General features: G+C 46.2%; 1 protein-coding gene across 1 annotated transcript in view; it reads right to left on the reverse strand.

Moving 5' to 3' along the window:
* Window positions 1-20,745, reverse strand: part of FRAS1 (Fraser extracellular matrix complex subunit 1) — a 626,357-nt gene that overhangs the window by 224,958 nt on the left and 380,654 nt on the right. Inside the window, exons 19-20 of the mRNA XM_073637084.1 lie at window positions 5,631-5,771; window positions 3,153-3,296 (exon numbers count right to left, since the gene is read on the reverse strand). Coding sequence (XP_073493185.1) covers window positions 3,153-3,296; window positions 5,631-5,771 — 285 coding nt within the window. The remainder of the gene's footprint in view (window positions 1-3,152; window positions 3,297-5,630; window positions 5,772-20,745) is intronic.

Genomic DNA, 20,745 nt, shown 5'->3' on the forward strand with positions numbered 1-20,745 from the left:
CCCATCCTGGTATTCATGGCACCCCTTGAGCCCCCATCCTGGTATGCTTGGCACCCCTTGAGCCCCCATCCTGGTATGCCTTGCACCCCTTGAGCCCCCATCCTGCTGCCCACAAAAAAAAATAAACAATCATACTCACCTCCTCTCTCCTCCAGCGCTGTCCCGCTCTGCTGCTGACGCTCTCACTGTGTGAGCCACGCATGGCAGGGCGCATGGCGTCCCTGCCATGTGCCCTCACACAGTGTGAGAGTGCGCACACTGTACCGCTCTGCGGCAGGAGCCGCGCTGCGGTACAGTGTGCCGGCTATTAAGTAAAATGAATATTCCCTGCTCCCCATGCCCATGGGCGTGGGGAGCAGGGAATATTCATTTTCTTTAGTAGCGGGCACAGCGCAGGCGGCAGCAGTCGGCTGCTGCCTCCTGTGCCCCGCTGATCCCCCGCTGCTGCTCCCCCAGACCTCCTACCACTACAGTATATACAGTACAGACCAAAAGTTTGGACACACCTTCTCATTTAAAGATTTTTCAGTATTTTCGTAACTATGAAAATTGTATATTCACACTGAAGGCATCAAAACTATGAATTAACACATGTGGAATTATATACTTAACAAAAAAGTGTGAAACAACTGAAAATATGTCTTATATTCTAGGTTCTTCAAAGTAGCCACCTTTTGCTTTGATGACTGCTTTGCACACTCTTGGCATTCTCTTGATAAGCTTCAAGAGGTAGTCACCGGAAATGGTTTTCACTTCACAGGTGTGCCCTGTCAGGTTTAATAAGTGGGATTTCTTGCCTTATAAATGGGGTTGGGACCATCAGTTGTGTTGTGCAGAAGTCTGGTGGATACACAGCTGATAGTCCTACTGAATAGACTGTTAGAATTTGTATTACGGCAAGAAAAAAGCAGCTAAGATAAAGAAAAACGAGTGGCCATCGTTACTTTAAGAAATGAAGGACAGTCAGTCCGAAAAATTGGGAAAACTTTGAAAGTGGCACCAAGTGCAGTTGCAAAAACCATCAAGCGCTACAAAGAAACTGGCTCACATGAGGACCGCCCCAGGAAAGGAGGACCAAGAGTCACCTCTGCTACTGAGGATAAGTTTATCCGAGTCATCAGCCTCAGAAATCTCAGGTTAACAGCAGCTCAGATTAGAGACCAGGTCAATGCCACACAGAGTTCTAGCAGCAGACACATCTCTACAACAACTGTTAAGAGGAGACTTTGTGCAGCAGGCCTTCATGGTAAAATAGCTGCTAGGAAACCACTGCTAAGGACAGGCAACAAGCAGAAGAGACATGTTTGGGATAAAGAACAGAAGGAATGGACATTAGACCAGTGGAAATCTGTGCTTTGGTCTGATGAGTCCAAATTTGAGATCTTTGGTTCCAACCACCGTGTCTTTGTGCGACGCAGAAAAGGTGAACGGATGGACTCTACATGCCTGGTTCCCACCGTGAAGCATGGAGGAGGAGGTGTGATGGTGTGGGGGTGTTTTGCTGGTGACACTGTTGGGGATTTATTCAAAATTGAAGGCATACTGAACCAGCATGGCTACCACAGCATCTTGCAGCGGCATGCTATTCCATCCGGTTTGCGTTTAGTTGGACCATCATTTATTTTTCAACAGGACAATGACCCCAAACACACCTCCAGGCTGTGTAAGGGCTATTTGACCAAGAGTGAGAGTGATGGGGTGCTATGCCAGATGACCTGGCCTCCACAGTCACCAGACCTGAACCCAATCGAGATGGTTTGGGGTGAGCTGGACCGCAGAGTGAAGGCAAAAGGGCCAACAAGTGCTAAGCATCTCTGGAAACTCCATTCAAGATTGTTGGAAGACCATTTCCGGTGACTACCTCTTGAAGCTCATCAAGAGAATGCCAAGAGTGTGCAAAGCAGTCATCAAAGCAAAAGGTGGCTACTTTGAAGAACCTAGAATATAAGACATATTTTCAGTTGTTTCACACTGTTTTGTTAAGTATATAATTCCACATGTGTTAATTCATAGTTTTGATGCCTTCAGTGTGAATGTACAATTTTCATAGTCATGAAAATACAGAAAAATCTTTAAATGAGAAGGTGTGTCCAAACTTTTGGTCTGTACTGTACAGGGAGATAGTATTCGGACTATAAGACGCACCCCCTACTTTCCTCCAAAATATTGGAGGAAAAAAGTGCGTCTTATAGTCCGAAAAATACGGTACTTCATTTTCTGGAACACTACCAAGGGTGACAACATTTTCGGCCATGACTGTAACATGCTTGAGGAAGCATACCAACACCCCAAAAATGTACCAGTAATAAAACTAATGTTATATTTATGTTATTATTCATATTTAATTATTTCTGGTAAAATAAATAATAATAGAGTGATTAGAAATAATATAGCCTGAACTGATTCTCCAAAATGGTGAAGTTGAATTGTGTAATATATTTATTAACTTATTTAGGACAATACACCGTGAATGCACAGCACACATTGTTTAAAGCTTTAAATAGAATCTGTCACCAGGTTTTTGCTATGTAATCTGAGAACAGCATGGTGTAGGAGCAGAGACCTTGATTCCAGTGATGTGTTACTTGCTGTCACTTTGATACAATCACTGTCTTTTCTGCTGCAGATCTAGTAGCGCTCAGAATGCTGAGCTGTGTATAACAATGCCCAGAACACTGATTGGCAGCTTTCTGTGTACATTGTACATAGACACATAGACAGACAGCTGCTATACAGTGGTGGGGGTATGGATGGACTAAAGGCACAAGACACCTAGTTGTCTACTGATAATCTCCTGCTGATAAAATACTGATTTTATCGAAACAGCAACACACAGTCTGGTAAGTGACACAATCCTGGAGTAAGTGTATCAGTCCCTATATTATGCTGCTGTCGGACTACATAGCAAAAACCTGCTGACTTATTCCCTTTACACCCACAGAACTGTAAATGTATAGCATGTGCCAGCTAGCATAAGCAGGTCAGATAGACAAGTTAACAGTGGTTTAATGCAAGCAGAACTAGCAGTAAGACTTAGAAATACTCATTGAAACCTCTATAAACAATAGAAATGCTAGAATTTCCCTTTTATATAAGTGCGATGTCATAAAAATTGTACGTTTATATCCATAAGGATAAACAAACCCACTTACCAACACAGTATCCTACTAAATTGAGGTACTGTCCATCAGGGCATGATGTCTTGCAGATTCCAGCAGTAAGAGTTGCATGAGGGTGGCATGTCAGACAATTCGCATCAGAAGGTCCACTGCACTCTTTGCAGGACGGATGGCAGGCTGCAACAGAAAAACAAAGGGGGAATGTATTGTGTGCAAGGAATATACTGAGTATTCAGAACATAATGTCACACGATACCCGGGAGAGCCAGTGCCGACACAGATGGAACGGTGCCCTTAAAGGAGTTCTCAAAGAAATGTAATAAAATAAATATATTAAATAAATATTACACATTTTTCTAAATACCTTTATTTAGCAAAACTGTATTCTTTATCTACTGCACTCTGTCGGCATTTTAAACATGGCGACTGCCAGGGCACGCAGTAGGACGGACTGCTTGGACCACAAGACAGAGGCACTAAAGCCGTCAGGCTGACTGAGATGGATGTTCAGTCTCAGTCAGCTAGACTGTGTCCCACTCCACTCAGTGTCTTGTCCAATGGACTGAACAGAGGACTGTGCATTCACGATGGCTGACCGGACACTGCTCTGACGTGACCTCTGTCTCATATTTCACGCTGCCTGTCCCACTCCTACTGCGTGTCCTCTGAAATCTAGGATGGGTTGTGATTGATGGTAGCTGCCATCTTGGAATCCTGACAAAGTGCAGTATACCCTTGTGCTAAATAATAGTATTCACAAAAATGTATAATATTTAAATGTTTTTTATTTATTTTAGTACATTTGTTGGAGTCAAATATTTTAACCAAAAGAATAAGACCACTGTGTCAGGCACCAAATATATCATTTTATTTCTGAGAGAATACTCCCCAAATTAAGCACATCTTAAAACAGCTCCACCAGAAATGTTACTACAGTCAGGAGCTGATGTACTCTTCTGGTGTGTCACGGGGCTAACTCGCACACGTTCTCTGTGCCGTGCTACTCACTACGTTCGCCACTCTGCCCCTCTGTGTGTTAGGCTGCCTTGCGGAGTTTCCTTCTACTACTCTCCCAGCTCTGCTGCATCTTTCTGCTGTCTGCACCTGGCTATAGCAAGGCCTGGCCAGATCCTGCAGGAATTTAACCCTGCTGTGTCCTTTAGGGTTAGGTTCCCTAGCCTATCCACTGCCAGTAAAAGATATATCAGGTAGCTCCTCCCTCTATTCCCTGCCTGAACTTAGGCTCCTGGTTCTTGTCTGCCTCCAGCAATCAGTTTAAGTGCTATATTATCTCATCACTCCAATTCCCGACCAGGCTCGTTTATCCGTTCTGTTTGACGTCTCTGCTTCAGACACCAACTTTGTATTGTTAACTTGTGCTGCCTGTCCTGACCTTGTACCGTCTGACTACGCTTTTGTCTTCACCCTATTGTGCTCCACATTCCTGCTTTGACCCGTGTGTCAGCTGCTGCAGGTCTGGGCACTGCTCTGGAGTGGCACCTGGTGACTACCTGCGTCCCAAGCCTATCCTCACCATCAGAGGCTCTAATGACAACCAAGTAGTCACTTAATTATGCTCCTCCAGGGCAAGCCCAGCCAATGGCGCAGTGGGTGCACACCGTTGTCACATGGTGTAATTTACGCCTTTGCCATGCTCTGATCTGTCCCAGCTCCACCCACTTTGGAGAGCTTGGTTGGGACTGGTGAAAAAATGCCAAGTGTCTAAATATTTGGTTAAAAAAATGTTCCATTAATTCGTGTTTTAAGCCAGAATTCTGGCAAAAAAACATCTTGATGAAACGGGGCCATAAAGTGCAGAAATAACTAGCTATGACATATGGTAGACTCAAACAGCTCCCACATGGACACAAAATAGTATAAAGCTGGCAAACCCAGCCGATAAAGATTATTCCATGAAGATAAAAACAACTAAACACAACATGAAGCAAGAAAGACATAATAGTGAAAAATAAAGCAACATTTCTACATAAAAGTGCCCAATTATACCAATTACAGGGACTAGCTTATAGATCCATGTGGGTGAGTTTTCTACCCATGCTTTAAAAAAAAAGCCGTCACATGCTGGTAATGCAAGCATCATCTCTGAGGAAGGTAATTGACTGTAGTTTGAAAATCACTGACAATCTGTTAACTTAGCAGAGGTGACTGTGCAGTCAGAAGGAGGAGGTGAGCTGTGACCATCATCTATTGTTAATAGCTGATCCGGTGTTAGCCATTGTATATTCAGGTGTTACTATTCACTTAAATTCTGTCTTTGATAATTAGATAAGTACAGAAAAGTAATCTCTACAGAACTGAAAGTGTCAGCCATTGCAAGGTCCAGTTGTTACTAATAAAAAGCTTGTTTAAACCACAGGTATTTTTCTAATTACACATTTCCTTTAAGGGGTTAAGATAATAAAGTTACTCTTGACTGGGAGAGCATTATCTAATAGCTGACATCCTAATAAGAATATCATTAACACATTTATAGCTTCAAAATTTACTCACCATGACAAGCTGCATCATTGCCAAAAAATCCTTCAGGGCATTGCGGCAAACATGCCCCATAGTGCAGAACACTAGGAGTATTGCAGTCTGTGCAGTTTAAATGGTTCTTCCCAATACAGTTACCACATGTGGAGTGGCATTCTGGAATCAAGAGTATACATTTAATAATATACTGCATAGCACAGACAATCATGAAAGATCAAAAGCATCGGCAGAGTTTCATGTACTAATCAACGGCTGAAATTTGTTGATAAATTATTCATTAGAGCAAAGTGAGGCAGATTAGATAGAGGTTTCATTCCTAATCCTTAAAGGGGTTTTCCCACAAACAAAGTACATTTTAATCAATAGATTTGGAATAATAATAATTTCCACAATTGGATGCTTTAATAAAATGTTCCTGTGCGGAGATAATCTTATAAATGTGCCCCTGCTGTGTACTGTGTAATGGCTGTGTCTGACCGTACAGGAGCATGGTCTGATCATACCACAGCTCCTGGGCAGGGGAGGAAACAAGAAGAGTATACAGACAGGACAGCACAGGATCACAGCTGATTCTTTCTGGGAGGTAAAATATGTTTTTAAACAGGCAGGGAAATGTTTTATGTCACAGATATCAGCAGCTGTGATCTCGTGCTGTTCTGTCTGTATACTCTTTTGCTCCTTCTCTGCCCAGGAGCTGTGGTATGATCAGACCATGTCCCTGCACGGTCAGACACAGCCATTACACAGTACAGTACACAGCAGGGGCACATTTATAAGATTATCTCAGCACAGGAACATTTCTTTTAACCAATCCAATTGTGGAAATGATTATTATTCCAAGATCTATTGATTAAAATGTACTTTGCTTGTGGGATCACCCCTTAAAGCAGGACTTTCACTGGATTTTTTTTCATTTAAAGTGAGTTCCTCATCCAATTAGTGTAGAGAAGGAAAAAAAACCTACCCCACAATCAGTGTAACTGCACCATTTGAAGGAGGGACTCAGTTTAAAGGGGTTGTACGGTTAAAATGAGCTATCACTGGGACTCACACCAATTGGCAGAATGGGTAACTTTATCCCTGTTAGAATGGAGTGTCAGTGCACATGCTCGACCTACTGCTCCATTCATTCCTTTTGGGAAAGCCGAAAATTGTACTCGGCTTTTACTAGTAACCTCATATTGAATGAATGGAGCAGCGGTTAAGTGTCTGACCTGTTGCATCATCATGTTACAGGGATAAAAATTCCCCGATCTACCGATCAGTGCAGGCCATGGCTGTGGAAAACCCACCATCAGCAAGTTTTTATCTATTCTACAGGGGATAACTTGTTTTAACTGGACAAACCCTTTGAATTAAAAAATCCAATGAAAGGTTCTCTTTAAATCAATTGGTCTTACTCACAAGAATACATTTTCTCAGACTAGTTGAATTTTTCAAACTTACGGGAAAACAAAAGTAAGCCACTTGTGATTCAAGACGGTACGAAACAAATTGCAAGGAGTGCTGAGAAAGCAGCTCTTCAGATGCATTTGCTGTAATTCATGATTTTACTCCTAAAATTACAGGTCATCATACCCCTGTTTTTAAATGTATTTATGAAAGGCATTGAATCCCGGCTAGATAATATTACATCCGGGATATTGTATCCTTGCCAATAGATCAATGTTTTATACATCACCGCATGTGTAGCAGAGCATAGACTAATGTATAATTCCTTGCCTGTTCTAAAGACAGATTTATGAAATATAAGAAGCAGCTATTTTAATTGTAAAAGTTCCTTTGTGTTGCATAATTTTTCTGCTCTACAAACAAATTGCAATTAATCAAAAATGCTAATTTTACAAACATACATAAAGACTCAGTCATTTCCCATTTTAGAAAAGGCATCCACAGATGTGTCCCAATATACAGTTCAGGAGTTTTATGGCTTTCACCATCTTTTCATTCCTGTGCACTGAAGTCAAATGAGGCGTTCAGGGTGTAATTATCTCGCCTAGTATAAAATTATGGTGCAGAATGTGTTGTCATTGACCTATCATTCCTATCCTACCACTTTTACAGTACACCAAATCTGTATTTTGTCAAGGTTGAGAGATCTGGAGAGTTGCTCCTTTGTGCTATCCATATAGAGCATTCATTAAACCGCCAGGGCATGAACCAGCCTGCATGACATCCATAAAACTCTGTCTGGCGCAAAACAAAGCATACTTATCAAAGATGACTCATTAAAGAGCCACTAAACCTAAAGTCCGTAGCTCATAAAAGTGCAGTGGAGCTGCTACTATCACTCACATACATCATATGTACATTGCTAGAAGTTCTTAGAACTGGAGATATCATCTGAGAACACTAGACTGTCAGCCTGGACTGGTACAAAAATTATGTTAAGCCTACTTAAATATGATGGAAAAAATTAGGACAAAGAAAATCGATATGGCGACAATTTGCTGACTTCTGCATGTTCACACCCAATTTAATGACGTTTTGTAGACAAAAGCTGGCTTTCCAATTATTTTTGGCCAAGCTGATTATTTTGGCAAGAATAGTGTTGAGCATTCCGATACTGAAATATCGGGTATCGGCCGATATTCGCGGTATCGGAATTCTGATACTTTTACAATATCAAATACCGGAATCGGAAGTTCCCATAATGCCTGCGCTCGGCAGTGTCTCTGAAGGATGACAAGCTGGATGGCAGCGCTCAGCTGCGATCCAGCCTGTCATCAGAATGCCATCCCAGCGTGAGAGAATTCTCCTGATTGTTTAAAAGCCGGCGGGCGGTAAAAAGCCGCCGGCTTTTAAACAATCACACAGCCCCATACTGCTTCCCCGCAGCCTCCCACCCCGATCCTCCGCTCCCCTCGCCACCTCCCATCCCGATCGTAAGTTAGGACCGGGCGGGGAGCACAGCACCAAGGAGCGGGGAGCGAAGGACCCGGGCGGGGAAGCCGGCAGTGAAAAGACTTCACCGCCGGCTTTCCCGCTCTGTGCTGCGCTTTCCCGCCGGTTATTTCAAATGAACAGCTGAGGTATCAGGTGATGCTGATCAGCTGTTCATTTGAAGTAGCCGCGGTGCCCTCAGAGGGTTCATGTGAGTTCATGCTTGACTGCATTGCATGAACTCACATGAACTTTCCCACGGCCGCACAGGTCAGCCACAACTCGCAGACCATCAGCCCATCATGATTGGTGTGTGTGGGTGTCTGTGCGATGTGTGCGGGTGTGCGCGGTGTCTGTGCGATATCTGCGGGTGTGTGCGGTGTCTGTGCGTGCAGGCAAACATAGGCCGATGTGACACTACTACTCCCATCGGCCTATGTCTGTCCCCCGTCCACTCGTGCCAGCAGGATCAGCTTGATGGGAGCAGTAGTTCCCATCAGCCTGATCCTGCTATTTAAACTGCCCCATATGTTATTTTGGCCCCCATAGGTTTATATTTTTGCCCCTATACACGTTTTATTTTTTTAGGCCCCCATATTTTTTTTTGTTTTTGGTCCCCAATAAATTTTAAATACATGTCATTGGTGGCCAGTGGTTACCTAAAATAAATTAGTTTATACATTACCTGTCCCCGCCGATCGCCACCTAAAATAAAGTAAAAAATAAAAAACTACACCTATACTCACCTAGACACCTAATTCCCCGAAGCCATCGATCTCCTGTAATAAAATATAAACCACAACCTTATCCTTACCCCTCCGTAGTAGTCCACGAGTGTCCCACGAAGATCTCCAGTTTAGAGCAGCCACATAGAATGTGACTGCTCTGAACCGCAGCCGCCGCTATAATGACAGGGCCGTAAAGCAGCCCCGTCATTGCATAAGCGGGTTCGCCGGAGTTCAGGCAGCGCTGCTCCGGTTAGCTCCTTTACGGCCCTGCTGTACCGTGAGAAATTTCCACGGTACAGCAGGGCCGTAAAGGAGGTCTCCGGAGCTGCGCTGACTGAACGCACTCCGGTGACCTCAGTCAGGGGCTCCCGCTGCCGGGAGCGGACGTGTTCCCGGCAGCGTGAGCTTACAGCAGCCATGCACAGCTGTCACCATCTCCAGATGTGACTGCTGTGCATGGGAGATCAGCGCAGGAACGTGGACAGGTAACTATTTTTTTTTTAGTAAACTAAGAATTAAATAAAGTGTTGTGTTTTATTTAAAATAAATTATTTTTTTCTGGGTGTAGTGTGTGTTTTTTATTTTTAACACTTTGTAGGTTAGTAATGGGGGTTTCTTATAGACGCCCAGTATTACTAACCTGGGCTTCATGGCAGCTGGCGCTGACATGAACCCCACCACTATTACCCCCTGCCACCGCACCAGGGCAGCGTGGAAGAGCGAGACTAAATGCCAGAATTGGCGCATCCTATGGATGCGCCATTTCTGGGGCGGCTGACGGCTGGTGTTTCTAGCCTGGGAGGGGGCCAATATTCATGGCACCCTTCCTGGGCTATTAATATCAGCCCCCAGCTGTCTGCCTAGCCTCTGCTAGCTATTAAAATAGGGGGGACCCCACGTCATTTTTTGGGGGGGGTCTCCCATTTTAATAGCTAGTAAAGGCTAGGTATTCAGCTGGGGGCTGATATTAGTAGCCTGGGAAGCTCCGTGGGTATTACCCCCTTCCCAGGCTTCAAACATCTGCCCCAGCCGTCTGCTTAACCTCCGCTAGAGACTAAAATTATGGGGAATCCCACGCCAATTTTATTTTTAATAAATCCTTTATTTTAACACTAAATGACACTTGAGGGGTTAATAAAGATGCAGTCCCTAAATTATTATTTATTTTTTAATTCATTTTTCCCAAAAATTTTGACGTGGGCTTTGCCATATTTTTGTATGCCAGCCAGGTACAGCATCCAGGAACGGGCTGCCCCCAACTCCCAGCTGCCTAATTGTACCTGGCCGGACACAACAATATAGGGAAGCCCTTTTTTTTTTTTAATTATTTCATGAAATAATTAAAAAAAAATTGACGTGGGGCTTCGCACTATATTTGTGTCCAGCCAGGTACAGCAGGCAGAAACGGGCTGCCCCCAACCCCCAGCTGCCTATTTGTACCTGGCCAGACACAACAATATAGGGAAGCCCTTTTTTTTTAATTATTTCATGAAATAATTAAAAAAAAATTGACGTGGGGCTTCGCACTATATTTGTGTCCAGCCAGGTACAACAGGTAGGAACGGGCTGCCCCCAACCACTAGCTGCCTATTTGTACCAGGCCGGACACAACAATATAGGGAAACCCTTTTTTTTTTTAAATTATTTCATGAAATAATTTAAAAAAAATTGACGTGGGGCTTCGCCCTGTTTTTGTGTCCAGCCAGGTACAACTAGGCAGCTGGGGGCTGGAATCCGCAGTGCTGGGAGGCCCAAGCTTTCTGGGCCACCCCCGCTGCAAATTGCAGTCCGCAGCCACCCCGGAAAATGGCGCGTTCATAGAAGCGCCATCTTCTGGCGCTGTACCCAACTCATCCAGGGCCCTGGTGCGGTGGCTCACTGGGTAATAAAGGGGTTAGGGCCAGCTTGGCATTATCAGCTGGCCCTAAGCCCGAAATTCATGGGGTCACGCCAATAATAGACATGACCACCATGAATTTCTAGTAAAGTATTTAAAAAAAACACAACACCCAGAAAAAAGTCCTTTAATTGAAATAAACACACAATTCTTTATTGTTCTAAATTAAACCATACTTACCATCACGCCCATTCCAGCTGAAGCCAACGATCTCCTGCAATAAAAGAAAAATAATAAAGCAACATCATCCTTACCTTTCCATGGTTCCCACGACCGCTTCAGCTCTGCTACATCGAGATGACAGGCTGGACCGCAGCAGAACGCTGCCATCCAGCCTGTCATCCGGCAGACACTGAGAAGCGCAGGCATGCTTGCGCTCCTCAGTGTCTGGCTGTGACGGCATAAAGATGAGCCGAGGTCATGTCCAAAGAACTCGGCTCACCTCATGCACGTCACTGACAGCGTGGGAAAATTCTCCTGCACTCAGCGCTTCAGCGTGAGAATTTTCCCACACTGTCAGTGACGTGCATGAGGTGAGTTCATGTCCAATGAACTCAGCTGACCTCATTCACACTGAAGGCATCAAAACTATCAATTAACACATGTGAAATTATATACTTAACAAAAAAGTGTGAAACAACTGAAAATATGTCTTCTATTCTAGGTTCTTCAAAGTAGCCACCTTTTGCTTTGATGACTGCTTTGCACACTCTTGGCATTCTCTTGATGAGCTTCAAGAGGTAGTCACCGGAAATGGTTTTCACTTCACAGGTGTGCCCTGTCAGGTTTAATAAGTGGGATTTCTTGCCTTATAAATGGGGTTGGGACCATCAGTTGTGTTGTGCAGAAGTCAGGTGGATACACAGCTGATAGTCCTACTGAATAGAATTCGTATTATGGCAAGAAAAAAGCAGCTAAGTAAAGAAAAACGAGTGGCCATCATTACTTTGAGAAATGAAGGTCAGTCAGTCCGAAAAATTGGGCAAACTTTGAAAGTGTCCCCAAGTGCAGTTGAAAAAACCATCAAGCGCTACAAAGAAACTGGCTCACATGAGGACCGCCCCAGGAAAGGAAGACCAAGAGTCACCTCTGCTTCTGAGGATAAGTTTATCTGAGTCACCAGCCTCAGAAATCACAGGTTAACAGTAGTGTTGAGCCACCCCCGTAGTGTTCGAGTTCGGTTCGGTTCGTCGAACACCCGTGTGTTCGCCGAACTGTTCGTCGAACACCGTTAAAACCAATGGCAGGCAAACAAAAACACATAGAAACACATAGAAAACACCTTCAAAGGTGTCCAAAAGCTGACAAACTGCTCAGAAGACACAACTAACACATGGAAAAGTGACAAGTACATATAGTCATGCGAAAAGAAAAGAGGTGGAGGAGTAAAAGGAGGGGGAGACACAGATATAGGCATGTCATGCCCTTCTAAAATCCAAAAAGTGAGAAGCCGACACGTTCAGTCCGCTCCTGCCCGTGCCACCTCCGTGTCGCCGGGTTTGTGCCAGAGCCGCGGTGAACCCTGACGGCCAGCCCCCCTCTCCCAATACTGGTGCCTGTCCGCTGGTGGGTCGAGCGAGCCCCCCTGTGGTGGAGGCAGCTCTAAGCTTTTTAATTTAAATTGTCTCTCTAATTTGAATGAATACACTTTAAATCCATTTACAAGGATCTATTGGAGGGCAAGTCTCATGCCAGCAGCCGCGTAATTCCAGCTCCAGTAGCGTCCACTAAAGCTGCTGCAGTTAAAAAGCTTTTATAAGGATCGAGCTTGGCTGTCCACCGCAAGGCATCCTACTGCCAGTCCCAGCCCCTATGCCTTGGGGTGCCTCCTGATGCTCTTCACTGAGTATCCCGTGGTCCCGAAGCATTTCCTTTGAAAAAATTAAGTGTCCAAACTACAGGTGGTGTAGCTTGCTTAACAGCCGGGATAATCCGCTGACTAGCAGACACTGCTACTAGGCACAAAGTATTTCCTGGGCTAGATGCAGTTAAAAATTTGTAATTAGATACTCTCGTTGGATGCTGAGAAATGCTGAGAGTCTCCTGGCACGCCATATATGATTCTCTTAAAAAGCTTGGGGTAGGGGTCTATGGGACCCTTTTATAGCCAAAATCACGGCCCTGTATCACAATACGTCACCTAGGCTGAAGATAAATGGAACTGTAGCACCCTGAGGGCTCAGTTGCTACAGAGGTATTGCACCTCACCCAGAGGTGTGATATCTCACTCTCAGGTAAGGATGGAGTGTGGATCAGGACCCGACACCTGCATGCATTACACCACATTGCCGTGGGGCAGGGCGACCAATATGCCTCTGAGATGGGCACGACAGTCCCTGTCCCTGGCTGGAGTGGGGGGAGGGAACACTGAGGAAGGGGAACCCTGTAGTGCAGGAGCAGGGAGGAAGCAGTTCCTGGGTGCATTGAGAAGGGAGTATAAAAGGTGGGCACCATCTTAGTTCAGTGCAGAGAAGTCTGAGCAGAAGTGGCAGGGAGCAGGGGCTCTGCATGAGCTCTGCTCCGGAGGCGGGCCTAGTAACAGAGGCCCAGGCCTGGAAGAGGGAGAAGGAAGGAAGAGGAGCGGAGAAGGCTCCAGGAACGAGGAATGAAGGGATCCCAGGGGTGCGGACGGGCGAGTCGCCACCGCACGCCCGAATCCACCTGCGTGGAGGGGTCAGGCCAAAGGGGGAGACCGGTCCCCGAAACTATTGGAGGCAGGAAACGACCCTCAGCTAGAAACCGGAGGCTGTGACATTTTATGTGGCGCAGCCCCTCGCTACACCCGCTAGGAAGGCACCACATAGGGTCAGGGAAACTGGCGCCAAGTTTACCAAGAGGAGGCCCGAGGCAGCCGGACAGAAGGGTTGGTAAGAAAGGCCAGACAAAGGACACACAAAGGGGGTCCTGTGAAGCGCTCCAAAGTTATCTGGGAGTTGTCTGAGCCCCTCACCTGGTGAGCACAGTACGACGTGGGCAGCCGTTACCTGCAGACGTGGTCTGGATAATAAGAACTGTGAGTAAAGGCCCTGGACTGCATCACTGACTCCGTGTCGTTACTGCTGCTGCCCTGCACCATCACCCCCATCCTCCGCATACACTGCCCTGAGGCTATACTCCTCCCTGCTGCACCCACAACACCAGCCTCAGCGGTCTGCCCTGCAGCGGCGGTTCACTCTGACCGCAATCCACGGGTGGCGTAGTCGGACATTTAAACATCAAAACCACATAAATAGTTCCGCCACTGGTTTGACCACCCTGAGCCACGGAACCGGGTCGCCGCCACGAAGACTACAACCACCAGAATCCACCAAAAAGGGTCCGGCTCCGGGTGTCCCAAGGCCCAGGGGGTGCATCAGAACATTTTGATCACCTTTCACAATCACCAATGGGACAAGGCAGGGATGTCCTCTGTCCCCTCTCTTATACATCCTAGTGACGGAGCACCTGCTCTCATCAATTCGCCATAACCCCAATATTAGGTGGATTGAGGTGGGAGGCACCGAGTACAAGTGCTCTCTATTTGCTGATGATGTCCTAGTATATATCACTCAATCACATATATCCATCCATGCTGTTATGGCTGAAATAGATCACTTTGTTACATGGTCAAATTTTAAAATCAATGCAGCGAAGTCTGAGGCCCTCGATGTCTCCCTCCCCAAATCCATATAGGATTCCATCCAGTCCAACTTTCCCTTTGCCTGGCCCTCACAGGGTATCAAATACTTAGGAATTCCTATTCATAGAGACCTCTCCCATCTATGTTATCTTAATTTTGGGCCCTTTATTGAACAACTCCATACAGACCACGGTTGGCAAGTTAGAACTTTAAGATTCACTACGTGAACCACTGGTGTTTTGTGGAAAAGCACATGTACACTGTGTTCCAAATTATTATGCAAAAAGTGTTTAGGAGTGATAAGGGAAGAATTTGTTTGTTTGTCAGTTAAACTCATTGATGGTGATGTGTGTCAGGGCTCTTTATATCACTGTAAGCAATTGCAGACACCTGTGCTAATTAGTTTGGCAGGTGTGTCCAATGAAAGGCAAGACTACTTAAGAAGGCTGTCTCACATTATTAAGCAGCCTACATTTTCTGCCAAAATGGGAAAGAAAAAGGATGTGTCGGCTGCTGAGAAGTGTTTAGGTCAAGGTATGACTACAATCAACATTGTGCGATGATCAGGATGAAGTGTCTTGGCAATCAAGAAGTATGTAGCTGATTCACAGTACACACGTGTGCGTGCTGATAAGGGCAAATTGAGGACTCTTTCCTACAGGCAATTACGTCAGGTTAAAAGAGCAGCGGCAAAAAAGCCTTGTCATAGCAGCAGACAAGTTTTTGAAGCTGCTGGTGCCTCCAAAGTCCCCCGAACAACAAGATGCAGGGTCCTTCAGAGGTTTGCAGCTGTGCATACGCCATCCTGTCGACCTCCTCTATCCACTTCACACAGGCAGAAACGGCTCCAGTGGGCCAAACATTACATGAAGACTGATTTCAAAACTGTTTTGTTCACGGATGAGTGCCGTGCAGCGCTCGATGGTCCAGATGGATGGAGTGGAGGATGGCTGGTTGATGGACACCCCACGCAAACACGGCTACAGCGCCAACAAGGAGGAGGTGGAGTAATGTTTTGGGCTGGAATCATGGGGAGAGAGATTGTCGGCCCCTTTAGGATCCCTGAAGGCGCTAAAGATGAACTCCATAATGTATGTGGATTTTCTCAAACAGCACTTCCTGCCATGGTTCAAGAAGAAGAACCGTGTATTTCACAGCAAGATCATTTTTTTGCATGATAATGCACCATCTCATGCTGCACATAAAACATCTGCATCTCTGGCTGATATGGGCATAAAAGGGGACAAACTTATGGTGTGACCCCCATGCTCCCCTGACCTCTACCCCATTCAGAACCTCTGGAGCATCATCAAAAGGAGTGTCTATGATGACGGGAGGCAGTTCACATCTAAGCAACAGCTCTGGGAGGGTATTCTGTCCTCATGCAAAACAATTGAAGCAGAAACCATCCAAAACCTGACAAATTCAATGGACGAGAGAGTTCAGAAGCTCCTTTCGAACAAGGGGTCCTATGTGAAAATGTAACATCACCTAGAATAAAGTTTTGAGTTGAAAACTGTTTGATTTCAGTTTCTAATAACCTGCTAATGCTTAGAATTTCAAAAATGACCATTTTTTTGGTCTTTATTAAAATGAAAAGGTTGATCGAAAAGTTTGGGGGATCTAAGAGTGTGGCAACCCAGTAGTCATGATTACTTCGAATTCTGAGAATATGAGGGTCATGTTGCAGGTAGTGCAGCAAGAAGGCACTTTTGTGTCTTGCGCATCTCGGAGCCCCAAAATTATTTTCCGGGCTAGATGCAGCTAAAAATTATTATTAATTTTAAATCTGGTGGAGCTTAGTATAGATGGCCTAATAGGATCAGTGCTGCACACTGCTACAAAGCCCAAATTATTTTCCAGTCAAGATACAGATAAACATGATTAGTAATTTTAAATCTGGTGGAGTTTAGTATAGATGGCCTAATAGAATCAGTGCTGCACACTGCTACAAAGCCCAAATTATTTTCCAGCCAAGATACAGATAAACATGATTAGTAATTTGAAAGCTTAAAACGGTTGGTAGGGTGATTTTAACCAATCATCAAGCTTTTACTCTCCCCAGGATGACACAGGGGTAGAAAAGTCATTTCGGATCCATGATTTGTTCATCTTTATGAACGTGAGTCTGTCTACATTATCAGTGGAGATCCGCGTGCGCTTATCTGTCAGCACACCACCAGCAGCGCTGAACACACGTTCAGACAGAACGCTGGCTGCGGGGCATGACAAGATCTCCAAGGCGTAAGTGGCTAGCTCCGGCCATTTATCCAGATTGGAAGCCCAAAAAGAGCAAGGGTCCAGTGACACAGTCAAGGCTTCAATGTTTACTTGGAGATACTCCTGTACCATCGTCTCTAGGCGTTGACTATGTGTCAGACTTCTTGTCTCCTGTGGCCTTGCAAAGGATGGGCTAAAAAAGTGGTGAAATGATTCCGCAAAATTGATGTTACCAGCAGATACTGTGGTTCTGTTACGGTTTGAGTGCTGAACACTTGACGGTCCCACGGTTGGCAAGTTGGAACTGTGAGATTCACTACGTGCACCACTGGTGTTTTGTGGAAAAGCACATGTAAGATTCTGCAACAGTCTCTGCTGATACTCCTGCATGCGTGCATCCCTTTCTATGGCAGGAATAATTTCTGCAAATTTACTTTTGTACCGGGGATCTAACAGTGTGGCAACCCAGTAGTCAGGATTATTTCTAATTCTCACAATTCGAGGGTCATGTTGCAGGTAGTGCAGCAAGAAGGCACTCATGTGTGTTGCGCATCCAGGAGCACCAAGTCCCTGTTGTGTTGGTGGCGAGGTAACAATCATGCTTCCTTCCTCTGTCCTCTCCCCCCAACCTCGCACAACAGAAATGTGATCAAGGTCTCCCTCATCTGATGAGTCTTCCATCAGTTCGTCCTCCACTTCTTCCTGGGCTCCTGCACCTTCCTCACTAGTTTGGCTGCTACCATGAGCCCTGGTAAAACCATCTCCCCCACCCTCACATGCCTGCCGCCTTGGTGCTGCCGACCATCTGGACCTTGCAGATGTTAGCCCTTCCGCATACAACTCCTCCTCCTCTACTTCCTCCACCTCCTCTTGTGCCACCACCTGACTCCGAATTCTGTTTAACATGTGCGCCAGCATGTAAATCACCGGAATAGTCATGCTGATAATGGCATCGTCAGCACTAAACATCTTCGTCGCCATTTCAAAACTGTGCATTAGGGTGCATAGGTCCCTGATCTGAGACCACTCCTCCAGCGTGATTTGCCCCACCTCTGGATCTCGTTGGCCCAGGCTATACGTCAGAACGTATTGCACCAGGGCTTGTCGGTGCTGCCACAGTCGCTGCAACATGTGCAGAGTTGAATTCCACCGGGTAGGCACATCGCATTTTAGCCAGTGAAGTGGCAGGCCCAACGACTTCTGTAGAGATGTAAGTCGCTGAGCTGCGGGATGCGAACGGCGGAAGTGAGCACACAGCGACCGTGCCCTCTGCAGAAGGCCAACTAGTCTGGGATAGTGGGCTAAAAATTGCTGGACAACCAGGTTCAACACGTGAGCCATACAAGGCACGTGTGTGACATTGCCCCGGCGAAGGGCCGCATCCAGGTTTGCAGCATTGTCGCACACGGCCTTCCCTGGTTTCAGGTCTAGTGGAGACAACCATTCATGAAATTGGTTCTCCAGAGCTGACCACAACTCCTCAGCTGTGTGACTCACATTTCCCAGACATTTCAAAGTAAAAACCGCCTGATGACGTTGAGCCCTACTGCCAGCATAGTAAGGAGGTGTGCAGGATCCCTTCTGCGCAGTTAGAAAGCTTGTGGCATGACCAGACAGGCTTTGGGTGCAGGTGGAAGACCGAGAGGCGGTTGAGGAGGCAGAAGCAGTGGAGGAATTTTGACATAAAGAGGATTGACGCACAACTCTTGGGGACGGCAAGACTTGGACAGCAGCCCCTTGTCCTGCTGTCACCATAGTTACCCAGTGCCCAGTCAGCGACATGTAACGCCCCTGTCCATGCCTACTCGTCCAAGTGTCTGTGGTGAAATGTACCCTGTCACACACAGAGTTTCTCAAAGAAGCGGTGATGTTGTGTGCGACATGCTGGTGGAGCGCAGGCACACCTTTCTTTGAGAAGTAGTGCCGACTGGGCATCTGGTACTGGGGCACTGCGACGGACATAAGGTCTCGAAAATCCTCTGTGTCCACCAGGCGGAAAGGCAGCATTTCTGTAGCCAAGAGCTTGCAGATGGTGAAATTCAACCTCTTCGCTTTCTCATGGCTAGGAGGAAATGGTCTTTTACTTGTCCACATCTGAGGGACCGAGGGCTGGCTATTGTGCTTAGACGGGGTTGATAAGGGTGTCCCCGGCAAACTGCCGGTCTGTGAGGAAGATGCAGGCGGACATGTTAGGTTGCCTTGATCCAAAGGTGGTGCTATCGATGTCGGACAGCGCTCAACACCAGCTGGTGTTACCACCTCCAAAGAAAATGATGACCTGCCAATCACGCTGGCTGTTGCGGGTAAAGAGGTGGCAGGTCTGCGCCCCAAAACAGGTGTGACTGCTGTCCCCCCAGTCACAGAGGATGAAGAGGCCGCGGATGTACAAGATATGGCAGACGGTGGTTGGCCCGGCCGGCTAGGCCGCATTGTAGCACACTGAGCTTCCCACTGCAACTTATGCTTCATGTCCATGTGCCGGTTCATGCATGAAGTACTCAAACTATGTATTTTTTGGCCTCTACTTAGCTTTTGCTGACAAATGTTACAGATAACACGAGTTGGGTCATCTTTATCGATCTGAAAAAATGCCCAGGCTATGCAAGGCTTAGCACCCATGCGACCTGAAGAGCCACCACGACTTGTGGTGAGAGGCAGAGTTGTGTTTGAGGATGCAGTTGTTGACGTGCTTCCAGTACTACGTCTCTGTCCAGGAAGGCGCAACCTGACCTCGTCGTCACTAGCATCTTCCTCCACCTCCTCTGCTGACCTCATCTCTTGGCTGACTGTGGGTTGACAGTAAGTGGGATCTCCAACCTCATCATCATCACGCTGTGCGTTATCACACCCGTCGTCCTCAGAGCCAACCTGTTCCTGCCCTGACAAAAAACTAAAGTTGTCGCTCCAATCAGATATTTGAGTCTCATCATCGTCTTCCTCATTGTCTCCACCAACAGGAGTTACAGTTTGGGAATGAGGGTCTACATTATGGTCAGAACCTTCTGCGTCTGGTCCTGGATCTGACTCAAAGATTCTGGGCATCAGTGCAGATCATTTCCTCGTCTGGATTCACAGAAGCGCTGGAGTCGACCTCTGATTCCCAGGCTATAGTATGAGTAAACAGCTCTGCAGACTCAACCATCTATTCTACCTCATACTCAGACGGGCAGCTGGAGATTTGGGAGCTGTGAGGAAGCAAGTGCGATTGGGGTGACACCTTTGAGGACTGGAGTATTTGTGATGTTGAAGTTGATGTGGAGGAGAGCCCACTTAAAGGAGCACTTGATATCCGTTGAAGCACCTGCTGTTTTTGTGCCTCATCTGGAATTTGTAGCGATTGGCGTGGCCGTAAGTAAGGGATCTTATCACATTGTCCGATAAAAGAAGTAGACATTTTAGTTTGGCTGGAAGATGGTCTTTTTTCTGCAGATGTTACTGTTGCTTTAACACCTACCCCACGGACACAACCTTTTTTCCCCTTCCCAACACGCCTATTCCCCTTTCCACCAGCAGCAGGCCTTTTTCCACTCATTTTGGTGGTTAACTAATTCACAACTCTGGAGTTGTTTGCACAAAAAAACAATGGATGGGAACCGAGCAGAGCTGAGTAGCCAAACTGTGGTATTAGGCCAAAACTATTGGCTGGGTTAGATGCAGAAAAAAATTATATTCAATTTGCAACCTGATGGAGGTTGTAACGGGTCTGGGAGGCGGAACCTCTGAGCTACTATACAAGGGGGCGGTCCTTGTAAGGGAGCGGGTGGCGACCAGGGAAGACGGGCT

The sequence above is a fragment of the Phyllobates terribilis genome, unplaced genomic scaffold (genome assembly GCF_046119375.1).
Source record: "Phyllobates terribilis strain yellow unplaced genomic scaffold, ASM4611937v1 Scaffold_1__5_contigs__length_1240528914, whole genome shotgun sequence".
Classification (NCBI taxonomy): Eukaryota; Metazoa; Chordata; class Amphibia; order Anura; family Dendrobatidae; genus Phyllobates; species Phyllobates terribilis.